This window comes from Accipiter gentilis, chromosome 14 (genome assembly GCF_929443795.1).
Source record: "Accipiter gentilis chromosome 14, bAccGen1.1, whole genome shotgun sequence".
Classification (NCBI taxonomy): domain Eukaryota; kingdom Metazoa; phylum Chordata; class Aves; order Accipitriformes; family Accipitridae; genus Astur; species Astur gentilis.
Window position 1 is genome coordinate 650,504 of NC_064893.1, and position 27,958 is coordinate 678,461.

General features: G+C 43.5%; 1 protein-coding gene across 1 annotated transcript; it reads left to right on the plus strand.

The window, feature by feature from the left end:
• The first annotated feature begins 255 nt into the window (after nucleotides 1-255).
• CMTM7 (CKLF like MARVEL transmembrane domain containing 7) lies at nucleotides 256-27,958 on the plus strand. Its single transcript, XM_049816948.1, has 5 exons — nucleotides 256-541; nucleotides 23,162-23,335; nucleotides 26,189-26,287; nucleotides 27,306-27,387; nucleotides 27,747-27,958. The coding sequence occupies exons 1-5, from the start codon at nucleotides 377-379 to the stop codon at nucleotides 27,758-27,760; spliced, it is 534 nt and encodes a 177-aa protein (XP_049672905.1). The 5' UTR covers nucleotides 256-376; the 3' UTR covers nucleotides 27,761-27,958.

Below are 27,958 nucleotides of genomic sequence, written 5' to 3' on the forward strand. Positions count from 1 at the left end.
CCCGCTGTGGCCGCTGCTCCGGAACGGTGCTGCGCGGGGTGCCGGCTCGGAGCCGCGGCACGGCCAACCTTCTTCGCCTGCCCGACCAGGGGCTCCTGCGTCCCGGGCCCGCCCTGCGCTGGCCGGCTGCAGGGGCCTCTCCCCCCCCCACCGCGGGAAACCCCCCGCGGCTTCTCCTCTCCCGCCCCCTCCGTGGCCACCGCCCCGCGGCCGCGCCGGCCGGGGAGCGAGGGCGGGCGGGGAGGCGCCGCGCTCCGCCCGGCCCCTGGCGGCCCCGGGGCGCCGTCGCCCGCCCCTCGCCGTCCCGCCCCGTCCCATCCCGTCCCGTTCCCCTGTCCCGGGCAGGGCGGCGGCGAGGAGAGCGCGGGAGGGAGCCATGTCTCACGGGGCGCGAGTGATCCGCACCGGGGTGAGCAGCGGGGGGCCCGCGGCCCCACCGGCCGCCGCCTCCTCCTCCTCCTCCTCAGCAGGCGCGGACGCGGAGCTCATGGACGGCGCCTATTTCCGCTCCTGCGCCGGCATGCTGAAGGTGGCCCAGATGGTAAGGGGCGAGCGGGGCGGGGGGCGGCCGCTGTTGGGGCCGTTGGGACCGTCGGCCCGCGGGGGCGGCGCCCTCGCCCCTGCTGGTTGTTTCTCTCGGCAGCGGGTCCCGAGAGCGTCGTCGGGGGTGCCGGGGTCGCAGCCCCTTGCCGTCCCGGCCGCTGCGGTTTGGCGCTTTGCGCGCTTCCAGTCAGACGGACCTACGCGAGCCCGCGGTAACGCTGCTCGCTCGCTCGCGGTGCTGCATGGTGGTGTTTTGAGAGTGGTAGCTAATGGTAATTGCTAGTATTAACAACTTCTTGCCATTAAAAACCATGGTAACGTCGTGATTGAAGGGCACATCAGGCCCCTAGTGGAGTACCTAGTTCTTTAGGCTCTGTAAGTTTTGGGGAGAAAGCAGGGCCTAGTGCCAGTGCCAACAGCGGGCCGGTCAGGGTGGGCACCGCGGCTGAGACTGGTAGTCTGGCTGGCCCTGCGCCCTCTCTGTCAGAGACCTCCAGGCATTGCCCCAGCGACCCAGGGAGGGATCTGGGAGACGTATGGCTCAAAAGCATAAGTTCGAAAGAAATCGACAGCAGAGAGCTGCCAGGGTCAGAGCTGGTGCCTTCATTTGGCTCAGCGCAGGAAACATTGCTCCATCCAGATACGGAGAGGATTAACAGATGGATAAGCTATTTCTCATTTCTGTGGCACATAATTATTCTTAGTCCATGGAGCCATTTGTCAGCTTAATTCCAGTAACAGCAGTGAATAATGACGGATGGCTAGGAAAGAGCATGGAAGATGGCATGTAGCAATACCTCCTCACATACAGTTTCATCCTGCAAAAACTCGTACGTTGACAACATTTTATGGTGGAGTTGTTGCCTTCATTTTTGATAGCCCCCAATGCCTCCCCCCCCATTTACTTGTCTAGTCATTTTTTTTAACCTGTGTAAGTTATTAGCATCCACAGAGTCCTAAATTGACAGTAAAAATTAGGAATCATTTTGTTCTAGGTTACAGTGGAGCAATATCAGATCCTAAAGTTTCTGTTTAAAAAAACACCGAATTTCTTCCAGTTCATTAATGGCCATCAGCTGCCTTTAGAAATGAACCTCGGTAGCAAGAGACGTAATTGAATGTGACTGAGCATGGCTACCTACACCTGCTGAGCTCTCGTACTGTGCTGTGGGACCGCAGAGTTGTCCCTCACTATGAATTCAGTTCAGCAGGAACTCAAACCGTTCTCTGCTGCCTTCTCTTGGCTTGAGTGGTTCCCAGACCATCCTGTGGATCTGGAGTATCTTTTCAGGAGACAAATGACATTCTTTTGAGCGTGTGTCTACATTGCAAATGAACCTGTAGTCCTAAAATGGTAGACTCATGTTTTGCTGATTAGCTAAAAGTCTATCCTTTTGCTTCCACCACTGTGGGAAAAACAGTTCCTTTTATGGACTAGAGGTACCTAGTCCTCTCTGCTCTCCATCCTGCTGTGGTGTCACTACAGCTATGACGTGTGACTCTTACAGCTAGCATAAGCGTGCTTATTTGTGCTGAAATTTCAGGTTTTGGTGCACATGTAAAGTTTACATATTTTTCTGTAAATCTGCGTAATTTTATGGAATACTTTGCACCCTTTTCATAAAATAATATTTTATCCATGATGTTCAATATCAAATTCATCAGAATTTAAGCTAGTGGCTTTCTGCGGTGACTTTAACAGAAGTTAAAATAATGTAAATTAGTTTCCCTTAGCACTCTTTCAGCTTCACCTTCTTACATTTTTCTGCTTTCCAGCTTGCCTGCAAATAACATCAGTGGAAGTTACCTCAGGTATCCAAGGAGCTTTGGACAAATTAACTTCTTTTAATAAGGTGTCACAGTAGTGTTGTTTTCTCAAATAATTCCCTAAGAAAACTAAACATTTGTGCTGCAGTGTGTAGAAATAACCAGGATAGGTTGGTTCTAGATTTAACTCCTGCAGCCAGTGAAATACGGAGAGCTAAATATTTTTGCACCTCTCCTTTATCTCTTCTCAGACAGTAATTTCCACTATATCCATGGATCCATTTGTATTCACATTCAGTTCTTCTAATAAAAAGTGTTTGCAGTATCTTTCTTTGAAAAGAATTCCTTACGCTAAATCTATAAACATTCCCACATTAATGTTAATGTGGCTGGTGGGACTGTGGTCTTACCAAGAAGGAAAACCATTATGCTGGCAGAAGACAAAGGTAAGGTCTTTTAGGTTAGACATATATGACACTAAATTGCATACTGGGCCTCTGAATGGTTGTGGTTATGAAGAGGGAACGTTACTGTTTTCTCTTTCTTCTTCAATCCCATTTACCAAGAAGTAAATGATAACGAGAGAGAACAAGAAAGAAACATTTCATCAGTTACTGTAATGTTAAGGGCTGTTTGCAGTGCTTACAAGCTAAAAAAAAATTTGAATGTATATGTGCATGAAATAATTCTAATAGGTGACATCAATAAGCTATGGAAATTGTACAAAGGAAATAGAAGATAATGTTACAGCTGTTCTTCTGTAAGAAAGATGGTAACACAAGGACTAAAATTTAGCAATCTTGGACAAGATGAAGAGATTGTGCAGCAATCTGATGATTACTGAATTGTTGCTACTGTCTACATGTTACCAGAGCTTTCTCTCCACATTCTGGATGCTGTGGTGTCTAGCACAGAATGAAATTAGGAAGCAAAAAAAGTGTTTCTTGCCTGCAAGTCCACACAAATTCCTTTTCTTTTTTGCTCGAGAATTTCTTTAACCTTGCAGAATGATTATAGCTTTGAAAAGATAATGCTTTTTATGCATGGAGCTCCTGGCTCTCTAATGCTTAGGGAATGGTCTGTAAATACTTTGAAAATAAAATGGAGAAGAAAACATAGTTCTGTGACTTGTGTATTTTGCATGGCAGTAAGACAGTTTGAAAGCTGGTTTTCATGCGTGATTATTATTGATGTTAGTAGGGGCTTCATTTTCAAAATCCAGTCTGAATTGATGCTGCTATTTTAGCAGGAAGTTATGAAGTATCTTCAACATCTAACCCACTTCAACTGGTTTAACCTGACGGTGATTAATATAGCTTTTTTCTTTTCTTTTCTTTCTTTTTTTTTTTTTTTTTTTGTATTTGCAGTTTTGCCAAGATCTCTTATATTCACAGGGATACATGCAGGATCCTATTGTGGCCACTTTGGTTCTATAGCAGCAGTGTACTAAGTGCATGAGTGGGTGTGTATCAGTGTGCACAATACACTTATGCCAGAGAAGCTAAATAACTTGAATTTTAGCCAGCTTGGCAAATCGATACACGTGGCAATCTTCAGTATGCCACGCTAACTGTGCTGGTTTGTTTCAAGCACATTTGCTCTGTGTCCATGCTACTACTGGCTTGTTTTATTGTAAGACTTTCTAGGAACCTATGTTACTTAGCTTGGCGAGTTCTCAGTAGATGGGTTCTTGGAAGCCTTTTGAAGCATCCTGTGCCATTAGAGAGCGCAGTATGAATTTACATCCGTATTGTCACCAGGGTGGCTCAAGTGGCAGTGTTCATAGATTGAAACAAGTCTGATTCAGCTGAATTTCTTGTGGAGCCCTTATGTGCCTTTTGTATTTTTACAACTGAATTCTGGAGGATGCCACAGATGCTGTATTGGACTGGGTCCTGCTTTCAGTACAGCCAATGTTTGACAGTGGAGCCTCTATAGGTATCCCACCATGTTAGGCAGTTGGCTGGTAGGAATGGCTGTGATGGTATCACCTGTCCAAAGTGTCTGATGCAGAGATTTGCAAGAGAGTGACCAATACAGACTGTTGAGAGCTCACATGTAGAAGGAGAGCCATCACAGCACAACACATGCTTGTGTAGGTGTCACAGGCTTCTCAAATTGTTCTTGGGCTGTTCCTCATTTCTAGACTCTGAGAGGTGCAGAGGTGGCCCATGGCCTTTTTTGCCTCTCTTTCACCTCCTTCAGGTTGGGCCAAGCTAACTTTGACCACAGTTCAGACTGAAGGCGATTGTTCCCACAATAACACTGTTACTGAGCAGACAGTAGTTCTGGCAGGGTAAGCAGGGCCTCAGAGTACAGGGTCTTTTAAGCTAAAACCAGTGCTGATTCTTTCAGCTCAATATGAAAGAGGAGTTTCACCAGACAGAAAAGAAGAAAATCAAAGTTATCTTCTCAAGGCTGAAGAAAAAAATTACAACCAATTGCAAGGTAAAAAAGGATAAACTCAATAAAAGTTGACAACATCATTTTAACTTGTTAAAAATGCTAAGGCAATAGTTAAAGCTTTTCTGCTGAGTATCTATTTAATTTCCAAAGTATGTCTTACCAAAAGCAATTACATACTTGACAAGTGAATAGCCAACAAGACAGTCTGTAATTCTGAGTAACTTTGAAGTGTGCTGAAACCCCTCTGGGTTATTCGTATACTAACATACAGTTGAATAATAGTATTCAAGAGAATATTAATACATCTAACACTGGAAGCTAGAAGGTGCTGGTAGTTAGGCTGCTGGAGCCAAGATCAATTTCTGAACGTGTTGGAAAAATTTACTGGTGAGCTAAATTCAGAAGAAGTTAAAATGTGAAAAGAGAGCAAAATCTGTTTGTGGAAGAAGACAATTCCTAATCAAAACCATTGATTCGGCAAAGGGAAATTCACAAAAGCAAATGATGCTTGACAAGATTTGAGACCTACTCAATCTTCTAACTTGATCTTGAGCCTGAAACATCTTTCTGTCCATGGAGGTGATTCAAGTAAAACATCTAATTCTTTGCAGCAGTGCGTCAGTGATGTATGATCTTGCCTGTGTGGTATATAATGCTGCTCAGTCAGAAGAGAGGGATTCTGGTGATATGCAGAGATGTTGAAACTGTAAGCCTGTCTCTGGGTCCTGTGTAGACTGCACTTTCAACTTGCCCTGCTATCACTCTGTCTATCGTTCTTCAAAGGAAAATAATGGCCAGAGGTAACAAGCTTGGTGAAAGCTGCCAGATGCTAACCTACAAACCTTAGACTCAAACAGTTCTGTGTTCTTCTTGACTTTCATCTGGCTGATAACAGGAAACATGAAAAATAATGCTGTAATAGCTATCAGTGATGTCATGACATATTATACAAAAAGTTATTTTGAGGCATGCAGGAGGCATTTTATGTTTGCAAAGAAAATAATAATTGAGGAAAACTACCCCAAGAATGTGCAGGTGTCTCCAGTCTGCAACTATGTGATAAACTACTGGCTAAGCAATAAGAAATGGAACATGTTTTTTAGCAGCAAAGTTATTTTCAGGCCAAGGTCAGAGCTATGTGTTGTAGCTGCTAATTATTTTTGTTGTTCTGCTAGAAGCTGCAGTAAAAGAACCTTGCTTAGCATGCTAAGCAAAGAGAGAAAAAATTTATCTAATTCTTCAATGGCTCCAAAGTAAGCAGGAGCAGTTGAGTGAGGAATGTCCAAGCCTAGTAATTAAAACCAATAGGTCTGGGAAGTCCTGTTATTTCCACACTGAGATCACTGAAACAGGCTGGCTTGACCAGTTGTATTTTTTCCATGCCTCTGCTCTGGGTGGCCACTTTGCAATTTCTGCCCAGGTATTTGCGTAAGAGCTGGGAGCACAATGTGTTCTCTGTGTGTTAACCAAGGAGTGCTTGGTGGTAGGCTGACACAGTTTTATTTGATGAGACAAAACTTCACAAGCAACACCAGTTTAAGGAATTTTCCCTTTCTGTCTCACCTCCATGCAGCTGTTCTCAGCTGCAGTGATGCAGCTGTTCACAAGATCACACAGTAAACCAAACCAGGGAACTGATGTAGCTTTACTTCAGCTCTCCTTTGGTTTTGCGTAAGCGTTTTTAGACAACACTGCAGCCATAGAGACTACTGTCAGCAAGAGCAAGTGTCTGGCATATAAGGGCAGGAACTACATAAGCCTGAAGTGGTTCCATGTGTTTCAGACCACAAGCTGAGAATGTAGTCCTCTTCCTTTTTCTCTTGGGCAGGGGAAGGTTTTGTACCATCTGTTTTAATTTCTATCTCTTTCAGCAAAAAAGAAACTAGTAATTTTTCTGATGTCGAAACTGCTCTAGAAGGCTAAAAAATCAACTCCAGTACATTTTGTAAAAAGACAGTTATAGTCATTGTTAAACACTAGGGAATCTCTGTTCTGAATGGGTCAGTGATGTTGTATTTGTATCCTAAAAGAGGCTTCCTAAAAGCACAAAGCTGGAGCTACCTTTCATTGCTCATTTGGCCCATCCATTAGGATTTGTTGCAATACATTCATTAGCAGCTTAAGTGCATGTAGTGCTCTTTGTATAGAGGTGATTGAACAAGGTTTAGCAAATACATTTTCTGAAACAAAAAAAAAAAAAAAGGAAATGAAGCCTAGAAATTTACCACATCACCTGAGATGTGTTTAGTATGCTTGAAAGAGCAGAGTGAAGTATTGGCAGTGGTTTCCTGGCACATTTGTTTTACAGGAAGTTAGATTTGCAAATGCCATTTAAAAATCTTCATCAGGTGTACATGGAGTCCGTGGATAATAAGATGTGGTGAAAAGCATGGGTTCTTACTGCTCTGTGACTTTCCTTTTAAGACATGCAAGTGTGGTGTATCCCTTCTCTTCACTCTCTTTGGAGATGGTATCCCTTTGAACATCCTCCCCTCCTGCCACAGACAAACAGAAACCAGGGGATCTGTTCTTTTCAAGTGTGGTCTCCATCTGCTTGGAGCCCATAAATGATAAAGAGCATCTTGCCAAGCATCCTTCACTAGGTTCAAGGGCTGTAGAGGCTGGAACAATCTGTTATGTCTCATTGTGATCCAGTAAAGCTGTGGCCATACCTCAGTGAGGGCAGTATACCTGACCATGAGGCTGTTAGGTACCTGCTCCGCATTACCGGTCTGATGGAGTATTGTCCCCCAAAGCCAGACACTGCTTACTATGAGTAAGTGTTTCCTCCACTCCCCTCCCTGGGGAGTCCTTGTGAGGTATTCACTCAGTACTGCGGCTGAGTTGTCTCCTTTGCGCTGTTGTCACATCATGTGCGCTGTGGCCTTGTCCTCTTATTTTGTGGTGAGATGTAAAGTATGCAGCAGCCAGAAATTGCTACTTTCTGTACACAGAGCTCAAAGTCTAAAATTGCTGTGATTTCCCTTCACCCACCTGTGAGCTTCCTCTTTTTTGCTTAACTCAGATTCTTAAGGGATCATCATGGATGAAACAACTCCCTGCACTGTGGTGCTGGTGATTTGATGAACGTAATGGTGAGTACAGATGTGTCTGGTGACTGCAGCTTTCAAAGCCAAAGCAAATTTGGCTGCTGTTCTTGCAACAACAGCAGCAGCTGCAACGTTCATGGCTTCCTCTCCTGCTCACAGCTTCCCTTAAGGAAAATGGAAGTGCAATGATGACAAGATTGAGAAGCTGCTTCCAGGGGGAATTTTCTTAGAATGTTTTTGGTAGTTAATGGTTGGTTTTTTTAAAAAAATACCATTAGTGAGTTCAAGAAACAAGTACTGACTGCTGGGAGAGAAGTATGCTGTTAACCTGAGATGACCAGCAGCAGCTGCAGAACTACAGAATGACTTGGCATACTTTCCTGCAAGTCTCTAATCACACTCTGGGAAGGCCACTTTGAGAGCTCTTTTACCTGTTTGAGAAGAACACCGTCCCCAGTTCCTGCTTGTCACCTGCTGGCTAATTGAGCCTTTTGTAGATTGCTTGAGTGAAGCTTCCTAGTAGACACAGGAGTGCTGTCCCAGCACGTTTGAAAGGCCTGCCAGTCTCCAGGCAGTCACTGAAAGCTGTCAGCTGTGGCAGGGACACTGGGGAATCTCATCTATTCTCATTTTTCCCCCTCATTCATTGCCCTACACTTCTCTGGCACCTTGCCAAGCATCAGGTGTTCGCACTTAGGAAAGGTCATTCTTTTGCATGCTATGGCCCAGTCTGATCCAGCGGCTAGGTTGTGATGATGCCGGTTGGTCTGGAAAATGTCATTTTCGGAAACTCTCACCTGTTTTTTCCTGATAAAAATAATGATGTGCCAGCACAGCTAACAACATGGACATCGGTGATGTAAACAAGTCCTCCTCTTATTCGAGGAGACATTGCTCAAGGCTCTGTTGCCATGACTAACAACGCCTTTGCTGGAGATGACAGATAAGAACTTTTTAACTGCTGTCTGTGCGACTGCCAGCTGTCAGTGTGGTGTTCTCTGGGGCAGGGAGAGATATGGCAGGTGTTAACTGAAGATTTGAATCAGTCAAGCAATAAATGCCTCAGACAATGAGAATGGGTTGTGTTGTGAGCAGCATCTGTAAGGGCGAGTGATGAACAGATTGCTTGCGGAGGATTAGCAGGCATAGGCACTGAGACTTCACTGAGCAGTTCGGAAGGTATTCCTTATCTCAGTAACAACTTTCAGGAAGATGAGATTGCATATGCTTTTTATTTTTTGTGCATCTAGTTTGATAGGTTACTAGAATGATAATTGCTGTGAGGTACTGGTTTTGTGTTATATGTTCCTATTTGAGAAGTAGCTCTATGCTTTTAGATATGTACTGGATATCCAGGTCAAGGGGGAAACTTTGCAGCTTGCTGTGCAGAGTTTGTGGGTGTTTGTTAATAATAAACGCTGTGTACCCTGGGCTTCAAGCAGCCAGCCAGTCTGAGGCAGGCTTGGCTGGTCAGCCAATGTGGGCTCCTTCTCTGTAGGTGGTATTGCCATGCATGGTTGGTAAATCCATTTTTAGACAGCCATGAACTTTGTCTACAAGAGCTTTATAGCTCACAAGTAAGGATTAGGCTCTTTCTATATTGTATATTACTGACATTATGGTACTTTATTGACTATTTAAAGGGCAACCAATACAAACAACCCAAACAATATATCTGACAACGATTCAGAGCAGTCATGTCAGAAGTGCCTTACTCCTACAAGGAGCTCTTCTTCCCAGCCGACCAAAAGGAAGTATGGCAGGTGAGGTGGGCAATCTCCTGCGCCCAAGGAGGGCTCCCTCTCCAGACCCAGGGTTGGTGAACTCTGTTGCTGCTTTTGCAGCAGCCGCCTCAAAGGACAAAGTTCTCCAGCAATGTTTACATACCTTAGGTGTCTGTGTACTTCCATGAGCATGTATGTTCCTGTACGTCACTGTTGGATTCCTTTCTGCCATTGAGAGCCACTTTTCTCCTGTTCCTTAACACAGCTGAAACCTCTTAATTTTTAAGTTCTCCCAAACCAGCTTTGGCTGGCTTACAGTTCTCCTCCCAGTCCTTTTGCTTTTCTTGCCTCAGAAGCACCTTGCATGCTTGGGGCAGTCTTTCTCCGTTTACACAAACCTATCCACACTATAGACTGTCTTCCCCTGTCATTCTGTCAGACTCTCAGATTTACCAGACTGAGAGAACAGTTAACATGGCTCTCCAGGAGGATCTAGATGTTGAAGTGCTTGCCTTGCAGAGGAGAGAAGTAACAATCACAGCATGCTATGCAATTTATGAATCTGCAGAGATCTGGTTATATTAATCCCTACATTTTTGGTTGCTGTCACCACATCCTCCACTTTTTACTAGAGGACTCTGGAGATTCAAGTCTCTTACAATGTTTTTTACTTCCTATAATCTTCTGAATTGTGATATAGGGATTCTCCCTACCATGCAAGATAGATGGTCTTCTACAGTGGAGTGAAATACAGCAGGAACTGCTTGCATGCTTTTTGCAGCAATCAGGTAGTATTTTTCTAAATGGGCAGTTGGCTTGGTGGTGTGGGACACAGGTTCCCAATGAGCAGCACAACCAGTACCTTACCTAGGAGGAGGGTAGAGAGCACAGGTTGAGCCAGTGATTGTATCTGCGCATTTGCAGATAAAACCAGTTATAGAGGATGTGTCCCTGCTCTTACCTGAAACAGCAGGTTCATCTATGATTTGGGGACTATGACTTGATTTGAGACGGGAGGGGCCACTGGAGTGGGTGGCAGGCTAGCTGTTACATGGGGGCTGTTGCCTGCACAGAGGAGTAATTCGTTATTAATAGGTGGACAAGCTACATGCTCGCAAAATATAGGGGTCTCCTGGCCTTGTCCAGAGTAGTAAATACCTTCAGTCATTGCAGGTGTCTAGAAAGACGTAGGCACCTCTTTGAGAGTTAGAGGGAAGGCATCTGTGTTTCCCAGGGTTAAAACCCTGACAGGGCATTTGCTGTGTTTAAAATTCTGTTCCTACACTTTGCAGACATGCTAACAGTCAGCTGTGCCATTAATACTGTTTTGCAATGAGTTTTACGTGTTTTGGGAATTGTTTTTGACTTGAATATGGCACTTGTGTAATGTTACTCAATTATCAATTACATTGCTGCAGTATTTTGAGTGTTGTGTGTGCATCTTTTATGTAGATTGGAAAAACTTACTGATAATGCTTTTACAGTTGAAATGTTTTAAATTTAAGTTGATTTTTAAAACAAATCTGTTAATATTGGATTGGAGAGAAAAGAAATAAAATTATGAGGTTGTTGTTGGTAACAAACTTGTATTGTGGTGGGTTTTTTTTAATGAATTCATTGCCTAATCAGAATATAGTACATTCTTTGCCATATAACTGCAAAGTCCTCAGCTTTCAGTTAATAGCGTGCAGCATTTTATGATGTTTTTCAGTGTGGTGCAGGCAGCTGTGGGGATTGAGGCAGGGAGCTAGTTAAGCTGGCAGTGGTGGGACTGAAGTATTGCATACCCTGTGATCAGTGGTAGGCAGGACTTAATTGTAGCTACTCATTACAAAGAATTGCCTTTTTAATGATCATGGATAACACCCTGTAACAAGGGCTCTTTATTAATGTCATTCATATGCTGGTTCTGTGATTACCCCACATCCTTTTCTACCACTGAGGCCTGTGCCTGAGCAGATAGATAACTTCTTATTAATAGATAAAGAATACCACTTGCTTGTATTTAGGATTGTCCTCTTATCTGAGTCATAAGGGGTCTGAAAAAGATTATTTCGCCTTTTCTCACCCTCCAACCGTTTTTTTCTTCAATAAGTAGCCTGTGGATGGTGGTGCACAAGAGAAGTCACTTACCAGAGGTCAGACAGCCTCCTTATTTTAGCAAAGCAGCCAGACAAGAAGGAAATCTGCCCAGACACAGGGGCAGAGAGATTATTGTGCAACCAAAGACTGACTGCCTCACAGAACCATGCACTTGAAGGCAGCTGATTTCATCTGTCATTAGTGAAGATTTAAATGGACTATTTTTTTATCTTCCTTTTCTAGTAGGGGTTTGGCTGTCAAAGCTCACATTTCCAACACCGCCCTGGAAGAAGAAAATCTCGATTACAGCAGCAGTCGATGTTGTTGCTTAAATTAGCTGAACTAGTCTTCCATGAACTACAATTGTAACCTTGGCCTGTGCTTTCCTCATCTTTCTGTTTTGGGAAGCTGTTCAAAGAAATTGTTTTATTTTGTCCAGAAATATGTACTTAATACTATATTGGTGTTGCTTCACTGTGTTGAGGTGTAACATTTGGAAATGCACAGCCGCAGTCAGTGACATTTCTCCAGGGCATGGTTATCCTGATTGGCTCGCTTAGGGATAGAAAATTCCACTTACTATCTTGGCTGGTGTCACAAGCTGGAAACTTTGACTTCTTTCATTCAAATACAAAAAGCATTTAGCTCTTATTATATTGGGTTTTTTAAAAGGCTGTGATAAAACTGAGTATGAGTCAGTGCTGTCCCATGCTCCAAATATGTAGACGGACAGTTTCTGTACAGTTGCTTGCACTAGAACTTGGGTAAGTTTTAAGAGAGTGGAAATCAATCAGTTTTTATCAATTTCATGGATAGTTCTCAGGGTCCTTCTCTTTTCAGATTCAGGAGGAGGGACATTAACGCAGTACAAAGGTTCATCAGTGCTCCAGTAAGTGCAGTGGAGAAGCTCTCCTCTTGATGCTGTTTTACAGCATTGGGGGCGGGGCGGGGAGGGGAAGCTGTTTCTGTCTTCTAGGGGGTTAAATTGTCAGAGAAGGATGGAAAGGAAAAGCACTTTCAGTTATTGCCAACTATCAGCTGGAGACTGGTAAACGACAGCTGCTGCCTACAGTCTTTGTACAGGTGTAGTATTATGCTGAATCCTGTCCCATGACCTTTTTCCCCTGAATGGTGCCAATTTTTAGTTAGCTAATTGCCATGCATGTCCTGATGCAGGGGAGTGGGGAAGACAGCTAGGAAATATTAGAAGAGGTAATTATGGTGCGTTTGCATGTATAGAGGGAAATTTGGATGGGAGAGAATGAGAGATATAAAGGAGAAGAAATATGGAGTGTAATGTAGGGAAAGAAGAGGAAAGGGGAGTAAAGAGCAGAAATAAAGGGAACACTGGAGACAAAAAGTCATAGTACAACTTCTTGCGGGAGAGTATAGCAGAGGGGAGTACAGTCAGGAAAGAAAAAATTCTGAGAAAAGCAAAAATGTGGTTGTACATTGCATGGCAAAATAATTCATTGAAAAGATAATGCAGTGCTGGGTGGATTATACATGGCAATGTGTGTGTCACAGTATTATGGTAAATCTTTGAGATAAGACTTACAGTGTTTCTCTAGAACTGGGCACCTTCAGGCAATTTTGCTTCTTACTGACATTATCTTTCCTCCCTGCAGTTTAGCTGGCATTTCACATCTTATTTCTATACAGAAAAAAGAAAATTATTATCCATAGTTAAAAGTTACAGAGTAAGACAGCAGTTTCAGCCTGTCAGTTCAGTATATGATCTTGGGATTTGCAAAAACCACGTTCAGTTCCTTTCTGCAATGATTTTTAATATCCTTCTTTGTACTACTGCAGCAGCTGGAAGTCCCAGGCAAGGAGTAGGCCACCTGCAGTGGGTTAAACCCAGTCAGCAGCCAAACACTCACTCTGCTCTTCTGCAGGATAGGTAGAAAATAGAAGGAAGACAAAAAGACCCATGGATCAAGATAATGGCAGTTTTATAAGGAAAGCAAAAGCTGTGCATGCAAGCAACGCAAAAAGAGGAATTCCTTCACTACTTGCCATTGGCAGGCCGGTGTTTAGCCACTTCCTGGAAAGCAGGACCTCAGCATGTGTAATGGTTGCTTGGGAAGACAGATGCCACAGCCTCAAACGTTTCCCCTTATACCTCCTTTTCTTGAGCTTTTATTGCTGAACACAACATCATACGGTGTGGAAATGTCCCTTTGGTCAGCTGGAGCCAGCTGTCCTGGCTGTGGCCCTTCCCAGCATCTTGCCCACTTGCAAGCCTACTTGCTTTGGGGTGAGGGGAGGGAGAGGAAAGAAAGCTTTCCTGCTGTGCAGGCACTGTTCAGCAGCAGCCAAAAGAGTGATGTGTTATCAACACTGTTTTAACCACAAAGGCAAAGCACAGCGCCATACAGGCTGCTGTGAAGTTAAGTCTATCCCAGCCAGCACACCCAGTACATCACCACTGTATGGGGTGTTGTGCAGGCACAGTGGGAAAGGGTAACCCTTCCTTTGCAGTCATTAATAGAATTGAGAAAGAACAGCTGGATACAGGCAAGTGATAATGTGCGGTACAGAACAGTCGGGAATCGTCAAGAGGATGAATAGTAAAGTAGCCTTAGCATTAAAGATTATGCTTCCAGTTATGAAACAGTTTATTCGTAATGTCTTGTGCATGGTGGGTTTTTTGCAACACATGATAACAAAGTCTGTTGTAAGTAGCGAGCTAAGACTCTCATTTTTATCGTCTGTGGTATAATGGCAACAAATCAACCAAAAAGCAACCCACAAAAGACCAGCTTTTTTCTACTGTTTTACTTGTTCTGTGTCTTCCCCCTTGGATGTTTTAGGGTCATTACCACACATATTTTCACCCGTGCTTGTCTGTTACATCTGTGACCTGTTGATTGTTGATTTGGGCTTTTGGGGGTGGGGGTTATGGGTTTGGTTTTGGTTGTTTTTTTTTAGTGGGCATCTATTCTCATTCAGACTATAAAGGAAAACAGTCACCCTGACCTAGAGGTTTATTAGCAGTGCTCAATATTTTTGCCTTATTTTACATTCTAAAGTGTTTTGAAGGTGAAAAACTTTAGTACGATGCATATTAAGGCTTTATTAGGCCTCATTTGGCAAATGGGGGAGCTGAAGCAGCAAAATACTTGATTTACTGAAGTTCAGACAGTAAGATGGTATCGTGGTTTAAGCCCAGCCAGCAACAAAGCACCACGAAGCCGCTTGCTCACTCCTCCCTACAGTGGGATGGGGAGGAGAAAATGTGATGAAAAGCTGGTGGGTCAAGACAAAGACAGGGAGGATCACTCACCAGTTATGGTCATGGGCAAAAACCAGACTCGACTTGAGGAAAAAACCAAAAAATCAATTTAATTTGTTACCTATCAAATCAAAACAGGATAATGAGAAGTAAAACCAAATCTTAAAACACCTTCCTCCCCACCGCCTTCCCTGCTCAACTCCACTCCCAATTTTCTCCACCTCCTCCCCCCCAGCGGCGTGGGGGGACGGGGAATGGGGGTTGGGGTCAGTTCATCACACGTTGTCTCTGCTGCTTCTTATTCTTCCTCACTCTTCCCCTGCTCCAGCGTGGGGTCCCTACCATGGGAGACAGTCCTCCATGAACTTCTCCAATGTGAGTCCTTCCCATGGACTGCAGTTCTTCATGACCTGCTCCAATGTGGGGCCCTCCTGCAGGCTGCAGTTCTTCAGGCACAGACTGCTCCATCACGGGCTTTCCCATGGAGTCATGGCCATCTTAAGGGACATCCCCCTGCTCCGGCATGGGGTCCTCCCCAGGCTGCAGGTGGGCATCTGCTCCCCCACTCCCTTCCACGGGCTGGGGGGGGACAGCCTGATGTCTCACCACGGGCTGCAGGGGCATCCCCTCCTCCCCTGCTCCTCCTCCCCTCCTTCTTCACTGACCTCGGTATCCGCAGAGGGGTTTCTCTCACATCCCAGTCCCACTACTCAGTGTAGGTTCCCCCTTCTTAAATCTGTTCTCCCAGAGGTGCTGCCAGTGTTGCAGATGGGCTCGGCCTTGGGCAGAGGTGGGTCTGACTTGGAGCCAGGGAACCTTCTAGCAGCTTCTCACAGGAGACACCCCTGCGGCCCCTCCCCTTCTACCAAAACCAGTACAGGTGGTTATAAAACTGGGGTCAGAATTCAAGAGCCAGTGACATTCAATTCCTCCCTTGTTTTGTCAGTGTTTGTGGAAATGTGTAATGCTCAGGACATTAGGCTTTCCTTTAGAGTAGGCTCTTGTCAATACTGGAGATCATGCTGTATTTATGTTTGTGCAGGTAGCTGTGTCTAAGGAAAATTTAGTTCTCTCCAAATGTTACAAAACAATTAAGTATTGGTAATAAAGCCAGAGCTTTATTTATTACATCCATTAAAGCAGGACAGTAGAAAAAGATCATACAAAGCACTTACATGGATTGATTCCTGGGTTATAAAATTGTTCTGCGGTCAGATAAACTACAGTCTTCTACCACATGATCAGAAAATGCTTAGTGGTGCCAGCTGGCCTGTGGGTACCTGGAGAGCAAAACAAGTCTTTTCTTATGTTATGGTTCCTTCATTACGCTCAGGACACTAGTGAGGAAAACTGTACCTGTAATCTCTTGACTGGTAGGCATGCACTTCTGCCTGCCCCTTCTTTGGAAGTAGGTGATTCTCTATTAAGCTGCTTTGAACTTGCTGGCTTGATCCAGGTTCTTCCATCTTTACTGGTACACGCTGGCACGATTGTGTTAGTGAAGGGGAGCTCAGCCTGTTAGTCCTGAGAGGCAGGCAGCTCTTCGGCAGTTTCACGGTGGCCCACGTGACTGATGACAGGACTGGAAGCCGCAGGAGGATCTAGCCACCAGAGAAGCTGAGGACTGTGTTGCTGGCTTGCTCGTGGTCCCAGCATCATGCCCAGTCCACTCCTGTGAAGCTAGGGTGTTTGGAGCCAGGCTTTCTCTGTAACCTAATTGCATCTGCAGGGCTACAGCCAGCCAAGAGTAAGTGCAGGGAGTTAGGTGGAATTCAAACCATCTGAAATCAGGAGTACAACAGTGTCTGGGCCTAATGCCATGGGCCTTTTCTCCAGTGTGCGTTTGCCTTAGGAGTAATTGGAAGTTGGATCTTCCTCCTGTATATAATCTTTTCCTAGTACAAAGGCATGATTCCTCTCCTTTCCTTAAGAAGGTGTTGAATTTTCCTGCAGTGGAAGATTGACTTCCTTGAAGTCTTGATACACATTTTCCTTGTCTTTTACTGAGTGTAATCAATGACCAATGGACTTTAGATACTCATTCTTTGACAGGGACAAGAAGAAACAGGGAGGAAAATACCTGATTTTTAAAAAGGAACAACATTTCCAGGGCAAGTAGCATTTTGTAGCACAGGGAAAGCGAATTTATCACTCTCTTCCAGTCCTTCCCTATCCTCTGTATCCTGAGAGGTACAGAAGGAAAGTGTGCTATTCTGAACAGATTATGTCATCTCTATGGGCAGGAAGGAAGATCCAGGGAACTACAGGTTTGTCAGCCTCACCTCAGTCCCTCAGAAGGTGATGAAGAAAATCCTCCTCGAAAGCATTTCCAAACACATGAAGGACAAGGTGGTCACAAGTAGTCAGCATGGATTTACAAAGGGGAAACCATCCTCGACCAGCCTTACTGCCTTTTGTAATGAGGTGACTAGCTTGGTGGACAAGCGGAGAGCGGTGGATGTTGTTTACCTTGATCTTAGTAAGGTTGTGGTCTCCCGTAACATCCTCATAGACAAGCTGACAGGGTATGGATTAGATAAGTGAGCTGAGAGGTGGATTAAAAACTGTCTGAATGGCCAGGCCCAGAGGGTTGTGATCAGTGGTACAAGGTCCAGTTGGAGGCCAGTCACTAGTGGCATATCCCAGGGGTCAGTACTGGGGCCAGTGCGGTTCAACATCTTCATTAATGACCTGGATGATGGGGCAGAGTGCACCCTCGGCAAGTTTGTAGATGATAAAAAACTGGAAGGAGTGGCTGATGAGCCAGAGGGTTGTGCTGCTGTGGAGAGGGACCTCGACAGGCTGGACAGAGAGGAATCTCATCAAGTGCAACACAGGGAAATGCAAAGTCCTGCATCTGGGGATATCTGACGGTATCTGCACCTGTACAGGCCGGAGGCCAACTGGCGGGAAAGCAGTTCCGCAGAGAAGACCTTGGGATCTTGGTGGACAGCAACCTGACCATGAGCTAGCGATGCATTCTTGTGGCAAAGGCGGCCAACAACAGCACCCTGGGCCGCATTAGGAAGAGTGTTGCTGGTGGGTGGAGGGAGGTGATCCTTCCCTTCTACTTGGCACAGGCAAGACAACATCTGCGGTGCTGTGTGCAGTTCTGGGCTCCCCAGTGCACGAGAGACATGGACTTACTGGAGTGAGTCTGGCACAGGTCCACAAAGTTGATGAAGGTTCTGGAGCATCCTCCACATGAGGAGAGGCTGAGAGCTGGGGCTGTTCAGCCTGGAGAAGTTTCAGGGGAGCCCACCAACATGCATAAATACCTGATGGGAGGGAGTGGAGAACAGGGAGTCAGAGTCTTTTCAATAGAGCCCAGTGGCAGGACAAGAGGCAAAGGGCATATGAAAGTCAATCTGAACATCAGAAAACGCTTTTTTCACTGTGAAGGTGGTCTAACGCTGGTACAGGTTGCCTAGAGAGGTTATGGAGTCTCTATCCTTGGAGATATTCAAAACCTAGCTGGACACCATCCTGGGTAACCGGCTCTAGGTGTCCCTACTTGAGTAGAGGGGTTGGGCAAGTTGACCTCCAGAGGTGTCTTCCAACCTCAACCATTCTCTGATTCCGTGATCCTTGCTGTGAGCATGACACACATAACTGGATCACACCTTACAGTTCCTGCATGGTTGGGACACATGTTGTGCTGCTGCAGCCCCTCTCTCGCCTCCAGCCCTGGTGTGGCTGGTCAGCCTGCCTGGCCCATGCCTGGCACGTTGAGCAAGTGGTGTCATAGCACAGGGGAAAAAGGGTCTTGGGCATTTCCCACATCACTTAAAGGCAGCAGCAGCATAACACCTGGCCCTTCTTTGCTGTGAAGATTATATCTCCCAGCCCATGTCCCATCTCCCATTAACATCCTTGAAAGATCTGTGCTTGTTCACCCTTTTTTAGGGACCACGGGTTGGCTTTTGAAGGAAGACCATATCAGGAAAAAGCAAATTATGTTTCATTTTTGGCAGAGCTGTGTTCACTTCAAATCAGAATGGAGTTAAGGCTTGGGAGCTTATGTCAGTGCTATTCAAGAGCCAACATTTTCCACGGCCACATTGCAGAGGATGTTGTTGCCTTGTCTCCAGCTCAAAATAGAGAAGAGAATGCAGACTCTTACCATCTTTCTTTTATGGTGTCTGTTCTGTCTGGTAAGGTGTTGAGTGCCTCCTGGCAATTGCTGACTGCCTTTAGTTCATGTTGGCTTCACTGTGAGATAGTTCCTGATATATACCAGTGTTCCTAAACACACTTGATGACTCACTTCAAATATCTGGTCCAATGGAAAGTCAAGAAGTGGATTAGTTTAAGCCGATCAACTTCTGTGAAACAGAGTAAATATGGAACTTTATTTAAATCCAAAAATCTCTCCTTGGAGTTGATTGATGCATATGTTCTTTGTTCTGCTTTCCAGAAACCAGAAAGCACTTAAACAGTAGCATCCTGCAATATGTCCCTCACCCCTTTTGTAATGCAGGTCTAAAGCCTGGATATATTTTGTGGAGCACATTGAAATCTTCTAATGAGACTGACCATCACTGGATCTGTACTTCTGGTCTGACTGGCTTGCTGGCTATGGGTTGCATGTGTGCTGCTCTCACAATCTGTGAAATACTGTATTCAAATGGAAATGGCAGTGCCCTAATTTTTTCGTGCCTCTGGGTTTTATTTTCAAGATGTATTAACCTGCTCCCCTGAGCACAGATGCATAAAGAACACTCATAACATTTGATCATTTTAATGCTTTGCCATTCATTTCTTTCTCTCTCTCTGTGCCACAAACTGACTTCTAGATATATGTTGAACTGTATCTCAGACAAGTACATATTAATCATTTTAGCGCTCAATTTCAAGTTCTCTGGAAACAGGAATTCCAGGGGGAAAAAAATATAGTCATCACCCAGTATATCATGATATACCAATATCTGGTGAAGGAACTTTCGTATTTGTCACTTTTAAAGGACAAATAGTATTATGTGGCCCTATTTTCTACATGTTAGCATTCTTTTTCAACAGGTGAGTTTTAAATGCTGACTGTACCTGCTAGCCATGCAGGCAATATAGTGTGGTGAACATGGTATAGCTTTATATAAAGTTGTTGATATGGTCCCTTTGCACTTGTCCTGTGAAATAGCATTATGTACCTCCAATCAGAGAACCCTCTTCAGAAATTGCATGTAAATCTCATGTTGTGAAATTTATGCTGAGAAAGGAAATCTTTGAAAGAAATACCTGTTGCCATGCAGGAATTTCTTCCTACCTCTGTGCTGAGGCACATCTAAAACCAAAGAAGGGAGAATCTTTACTAATTGTTTTTGGAATTGTTTTAATTGTGAAGTAAACTTGAAATGGAAAGCATGTTTGTTCAAATCCACATTTCTACCCTGTTCTTAGGATCTGAGCAGATTCTAAACTGACTGGTTGGTACCTTGTATCTTCTTATTTCTGAGGAATATAACACTTCAGATGAATTTTCTGACCTTGTCTTGGATGGCTTACATTCTTCCTTATGCTTCTTCTCAAATTTTAAATACCTTTTAACTGAAAAAACCCCAACTTTCATGCTTCCATGAATTTGAAGGAACCAGGTCTAGTTTAAGCTAAGTTTTTTTTACCAGCGCTGCTTCTTATTTGGATAGTGATTGTATTTCAAGGATCCATTCCTTCTTATCCTTTGTACACAGTAAAAAAGTTGCTAAAGAATGGTTCAAGCATTAAACGAGCCTACAGGCAGATGTAATATTTCTGTCAATTAGCACTTCCTTCTTGATTTGTACAGTGTAACTGAAATTGAGAACTGATTATTGTGAAGACATCTGAATAAGGGAGATCCCTTTTAGCCCTTTGTGGTTAGAGAAGTGTTGTCCTTATCCCACCTTTATCCAAGAGCAAGATTCAGCGCTTGCTGTGACTTCTTGTTGAATCTTCCTATAGAATGAAATTTCATTGAACTTAGTTTTCATTTTCTTATTAAAATAATAGCTGTGTGTCTAGCATCACTTCAAGTGTTCTCCTAGATTATAGGGTAAAAGACCTGCTGATCTCCTTCTGATTGTTCAAGTTATTCAACAGCTAAAAGTCAGATGACTCTTTGCTTAACTGACATTAAGATTCGAGGAACTGAGATGGATGGTCTGTGGCAGCCTGAGCCAGCGTGGTTACTGGCTGCTGCCATCCTGCCTGCTCAGTGCTCCCTGTCCTTTCCACTGGAGTCCTAGCTTTTTCCTCACACTTCCTTGCTCACCTGACCCTGCCTTGTGTGATGGCAGAGTCAGAGTAAAGCTATTTGGGTTTTTTAGTAATTCACTTTTCTGCTGGCTTAGTACGCTGAGGTGGCTCAGCACAGATGAGTGGAGGAGCCAGTACACGACAGGGAGTGAAATCAGGGTGGGAAGGAGAAGATGACAAAGGCCATGGCTCCTGCAACCACAGCTTAATGTAGACCTGGTGTATGTAGACATAGATTGGGCAAAATTTCATTAAAATTATCTCAGAATTGAAGAACTGGGCCAGAAGTCTTTAAATGCTGAATTGTGGATAGCATTGCTTTGTCATCTTCTAAGAAATGTAGCATCTCAGAAAGCTCTGCCATGCACAAGATGCAGGACTTTGTGCATTTAGCATTCCCCAGTGGCTGGGCTGTGAGACCCAGAGAACAGGCATGGTACAGGCAGAAGCACTAAACATGCAGGATGCTGCTATGATGTTATACTCCCAAACCAGAGGGCAGGAACATAATTTGGGGAGACAGGGACTGAGCAGTACCATGCATTTTCAAAGGCACATGTAACCTCCATTCTTGAGAAGTATTGAGGATGATCTAGCCCTGCACCTCAAAGTCCTGTCTTTCCTACCCTATACCTATTTCAAAGCTAAGAGGAGATGTAGGCTTACTCTAGTGCAGAAGCCTGTCACTGGCTTAGACTGAGCATCACTTACAATGCTAATATTAACCCCTTGGACTACCACAGTAAAAATAGTGGAGCTGGACCAGATCTAACAATAGTTTAGCCACTTGTGTGGGAAAGGATCCCAGAGCATTGACTTTTCTCTTTGGAGCCACCTTTTTGAGGTGGTTCACAGTCGTGACATTGATGTGGCTGTTTGGATGAAGTTTGGCCAAGGTGACAAGTTCTCCTGAACTTCTTGTGAAGTTCTTATGTGTGTATAGAGCTTTTGGTTGCCCTTGAAGATGCGTACGTTTAGCCTGTCCACTTAAAATCAAGCAGGTGAAACTCAGTTAAAATTACAACAGGGAGAATCTAAGCTATGTTGTTTGGGTGTTGGGGTTTTTCCCCCTTTTAATCTTAAGGAAATTATTCTGATAATGGATGCAGTTGGTTAGGAGTTTGGCAGATGAGTGTACAGAAAAGGATGGTGCTCCATCCAGCCAAGTGCTGGCCTTCTCAGATAGTTTTTTAATGTCTTGGAGAAATACTTAAAATGTGAATCATTATTGCTCCTGGCTGACTTTGGATGAACTAGAAATTACAGTGGCTGAGAGCAAGCATTGACAAACTCTGTAATAAGAAAATATTTGGGTATATCCTTGGTAGATTTATTTTTATCACCCAGGCTAGCCAGGCTGGTAGAAGCAGCAAGATTAGTGAAATAAACAAGTAGCTTTAGATTAAAAAAATAAAATAGCTTTTGTCCTTTGCAAGCCTACAACTGAAAGAAGTTATATAATAGTGCTTTATAGTTTTATGTGACAATGTTAATATACTAAAGCTTTATAACTATTGTATTGGGGGTGGGGTGAATTGATCAATTCCTCCAAATGTTTATATTATTTGCTATGATACTACCTTATAGTCTGCTAATAATCCTGCTCTGTAGGTGTTAGAAAAGGAATGGTAAAACTGTTAGCTCAGTTGGAGCCAGATCCTCCCATTTTGCATGTGAGAAATCTCACTAAATGGACGTAAAGGTGCATGTGTTCATAGGCACCTTCATTTCTACAGCTTTCGGTGATTTCCTTCTGAAAGTCCGTGAGGTTTACATGCTTCAGTCACTGGTGCAACTCCAGGCATTCAATGCCTCTTCTCTATTTGAGACCTCTTGTATTGTACATAGAGACTTCTTCAGGTTGGATTCTTCAGGCTGAAGCTGCTGCTTTCCTTCTAGCAGTTGGCTCTTCCCCCACTCTTAATGGTTGTTTTAGCTCATTTAACAGCAAATTTTAAAACGTTATTACCATGCTCGTTACTTTGTCCTCTGTTTTGTTGGGACCATCCAATTTACATTAGATATTTGTCTTCTAAGTGCCATTTTGTTGTATTTTAAATCATCTCTACAGCCCTCTGAGCACCATTGTAAAAATCTTTAATGTGCCTTTTGTCTTTCAGATCTCACTGCTGGTTGGATTCATCAGTGTAAATAATTCTCCATGGACGGATTACAGTGCATACAGCTACTTTCAGATTGTTACCATGTGTGACTTGGTTATGATTTTGTTCTTCTACATTATCCACATTTTCAGAATCTACAGGAAGCTTACTTGCGTTAGCTGGCCACTTGCGGTAAGCCTGTTAGATGGTCTAGGTTCCTTGCCTCTCTTGTGAGTTGATGTCTCAATTAACTTAGTCCATTTTCTTGTGCTATCACACAGTGATAGGCTGTCTTTCACGTAATTCTTTTTTGCCTTGCATACAAATCCTTTTGTTGCTTTTGTTGTTAGTATTCGTTTCAGCAGATGCTGTAATTCTAAGTTTTTTAGCTGATTTGGATCTGCCCTCCTTTATACAGGTATAAATCCAGATTTATTCCAGGGAAGGCAATAGTGTTATTCTGAGACAATTGGAAAGAAGCTACTGATGATCAAGCCTTCAGCAGATGGGTCCTAGCTCAGGTCATTTATAGCAGCTAAGGGATTGCTAGAGTACCAAATCATAGCATTAGAAATAATATACTACTTCCTGTCCCAAAATAAAGTCTACAAGTGCTATTTAAGTTAAATATGTCTCTTTTTGGTATCGTTTTAGGTAACTTAAACAATAGCAAGAAGTAGGAGCCTCAGCCTGATTGCCATAGGCTGGCCATTCCTGGGATATCCTGCAGGATGTTCCTGCCTCATTCCCACATTTCCCCTGCAGATCCATCTCTCATATCCTAGCAGAGAACTAACAAGCAGCACAGAAAATGTGAGACCCGAACTTCCTCAGTAGCTTTGAATAAGGTCAGCTAACAGAAGAGTCCTGTGTCCTAGTGTGGGATGATGGATTTTAATAACCTCTTGGAACATGTCTCCCTCACACATAGGGACATGTTAGTTCCACAGAGGAAGGACCAAAGGGATGGGGAAAGCTAACTGGAGAGATGTAGAAGGATTTTGAGATCCAAGAAGTGGTTGGATGGCATTTAATGGAAGCTATGCAAGTAGTTTACGGATCTAAGATAACAGTTTGTCCATCCATCCACTTCTAACCAGAGAGAAAAATTTAATTTTCTTTTTAGCTGAGGAATACAGTTAAACTTGTACCCCTTTTTATTTTTTCAAATGTGTACCACCATCTGTCTCTAGAAAATACTGGAGGTAATACAGATGCAGGAATTGAAATAAGGGATTGAAATAAGCTAATAAATGGCAGCATTTAATGTGTGCATTGCTGTAACAGGACTATGCCATTTTGACCTCTGCATAGGCTGCTTTTGGTTTTTATGGTGTGTTTAATCATTCCTAAATGTTCCAGAGTCACTAGTGAGTTTAAGGCACTGCTGTGTGTGGCTGGTCAGCTTCAGATAGCTTTATGGGATGTGATGTTTGAACATCACTGCTCTGTTACAACCAACTTCCTTTTCAGTCACATATTGAAGTATCTTTAGCACAGAATAGGAAGACCTGTAAGAGACTTTGGGAAACTACAGCTGGGTTTGGCTGAGTTTCCTGGCAGGATCTCTACATTGCAATCAGGGGTGTGATTTGCAGTCGGTAAAGTTGCGGTGGTTCAAGAAGTTGTTTAGCACTGATGTCTTTTAAAGCTGGGAAGTATTTCTCCAGAGAGGCACTCTCTCAGCCCTGCCAGGGGTTGGTTCTCCACCTAATTTAGCCTTTGATGATTCTTTTGCACCTTTGCCTATCCCTTGGATTTCCTCTGAAGTAGTGGGCTGTGTACACTGGTTTATTTCATGTCTCTAAGGAGGCAGTGACGTGCCTAATTTGCCTGCTGCGTCCTGGACTAGCCAGAGAAGCCTCCTTATGGAAATAATTTATTCTAGCAAAAGCAAGGGTTGACATCTTGATTACCTGAAACAAGGTTACAAATGGGGAAAGTAAGTTGCAGTCTCAGAGCCTGCTTTATGGCAAAGATCCTCCTCAGCTGTTTATAAACACCTGAACAGAGGGAAGCTGTGGTATGGTATGATAGACTATTTCTCTTCTGGGATTTCCTTGAACAATTTCCTTTTGAGACTATATTCTTTCTCCTTTTGTTTGAGATGGAATCTCTTCTCTCCCTTATGCATTGTATTTGCTTGGTTCATGCTGGTAGTGCAATGCAGATAACATAAGCAGATACCCTCCTGCCCACCCCACCATGCAAAAGAAACAACCTGTGTTCAGTTTGCAAACACCCATAGGTTGCCATAAACTTTGTGAGGATTCAAAATCTAAATCCACAGATAACCTCTGCTTATAACAAGGTAAAATTGACTCCTGGACTGATACTCATCAACATTAGAGAAAAGCTTAGATGTGGTGCCTCAGTGCTCTCTCAGAAAAACCCGTGGCACCATGTTTTACTGCAGGACAGCTGGAGCCACCCTTACAGACTTAGGAGCCTGGGTGTTGGTTATAAGTGTCTGTGTAGTTGTGCTTTTTATGGCTTCCCACCTGTTTCCAGTCTTGGTTGATGTAAATTGTTAGTAACTCCAGCAGTAGATCCACTACTTGCTCTCTAAGATTATCTGAAGTAGGAGCATTCGGTTTTCCACTTATGCCATTTGCTCCCATTTGTTGCCATTTCTTATAGGCTAGAGAAATATGCCCTTTTCCCTTCTTCCAGAACTGCCTCTTTAAGTAAGGTGCATACTCCATGCAATAAAGGTACATGTTTTCACCCTCAGTAGTGTACCATGTTGAATTGAAAGGATTGCATCCATACCCAGTAAGTAGATCCAGTGACATTAGTAGACCTGAAGATTGGCTCTCTTTCCTTTTTTGAACAGAAAGTCAGGTATGGTACAAAATCCTCTCACAAAGTGGTTTTTTCTCTTTTTTTTTTTTCCCCTTCTGTTTTTTTTCCTCTTTTTTCTTTGACTGGTGTTTTGTCCTCTGGGTTTGAGTAACCTTTGCCAACTTGTTTTCATTCTGAGGCATACTGAAATGCTTTCCTGATAAGTTTCCCTTCTGATGCAGGCTGTGCTTGTCTTTACAGGAGTTTCTTCATTATTTAATCGGTACAATTCTGCTTCTCATTGCATCGATTGTAGCAGCATCCAAGAGTTACAATTTGACTGGACTTGTGGCTGGAGCGGTAAGACTGTGTTTATTAGTCTTGACACATTTTTAATTGCAATATATATTAAGTAGGGCATTGGAAATCTATTACTTGTAATTTTATTTTCTTACAGACTTGCCTTGCTCAGTCTTACCTTCTAGCTCATTTCAGTGAATGTTCTGTAACACAATGCCAAGAAAAATATTTTGTTGTGAGACTCTGGTCTCACCACTAAAGTAGGTATTTGTCCTGTCAGAGAGTTGAAACCAAAGGCTCCTGCTTTAACTCATAGGAACTAATGTGTATAGGGGAAAAATTAAGACAGTTGAGTTTTGACAAGTCATTGTTGTAGCAGCTAGAAGTTACCTAAAGGGTTTCATCCCAGCCTTCAGCTTTTGATGCCTCCTGCTCCTGAACAGACCCCTGTTCAAGATAATTTCTCCTGAGCTAAAACTCACTGGGGTCCTGGGCTGACTTACTGCAAAATACTCCCTGCCTCTGTTGGCTGGAGGGCTTTACAGAGAAAGGCATGACTTCTGAGTGTGGGCAACAGTATTTTCACAGCAGCAGGACCTGAAACACAACTTTTCCAGAATAAAGAATTACTTTCAGAAACTTAGTCCTGATGATGCAAACAGACTAGAAGATTTATCTGACTCTTTTTATTTGGTAGATGGCAGGGAAAGACTTGTTTGAATGGGGCAGTAAAAGAGCAGTAATCAGAGGAATTAGAAAAAGTCTTTTCTTTGTTGCAGAATCCTAGTGAGAAGTCTAGAAGGTGAGACTGTGCTGCTGTCCAGCTTTTTCTCCCTCCTTGTGTATGACTCTCAGTCTATCTTGCAGTCACTGTTTTTACAAGACATAAGCTGCTATTGTACTACGGAAACTTTTATTTTTTTAGTATATTGGTAGAATGCAGTAAAAAATCACTTTGGGGGGTCTGTTAATGTCATAAAATATGTAGCTGGATATACAAGAGTGTCCATACATTCATGGAATATGTGTCATCTAATGATCTGTAAGTATTTGTGGTTTGTCTTGTTTTCTCATCCAGACTTTCGGGTTCCTAGCTACGATCCTTTGTGTTTTAAGCATATGGTCATCTTACAAGGTTTCGTGCATCACGCAGTCAACAAGTAAGTATCATGCTTAGTAACTGCCAGAATGCTTCCCAAAATGAATATTTATAGTTTCTGCCACAGGGCTGTGTCTACCTGGAAGGATTTATTAACGTCCTGTTCCTTGTTGCTCAAAATTACTCGTAAAGCAATAATTCCATATTTTCTGTCAACACAGACATTATCACAGCTACTGACAGCTGTTAACAACTAACTACAAGAGCAAAGTAACTTGCTTCTAGCAAGTAGTGAATGTATGAGTGCTTTCTCTTCTCCCTCCTCCACTCTCTACCAAAAGAAGGCTTCCTGTGTATTCTGTAATCAAATAGATGAATTCGTTTGTGGCAACGCAAGTGACACTGTCTTCCTTTTCAAAGATGCATCTGTGTGACTCCTTCATCTCTGCAAGATGTCTGCCTTACAAAATAGGATACCAAAGAGGAGCATCCACTACTGAGGAGAGAGCATGGGTATTTTGTTACTAGCCTGGACAGCTGGTAGTGTTTGAAGATCTACTTGAATGCCTATGCAAAACAATGTTGTGAACCAAAGTTTTTTTGCTCTCCCCACTCCCCTCCCCCCCGCCCCC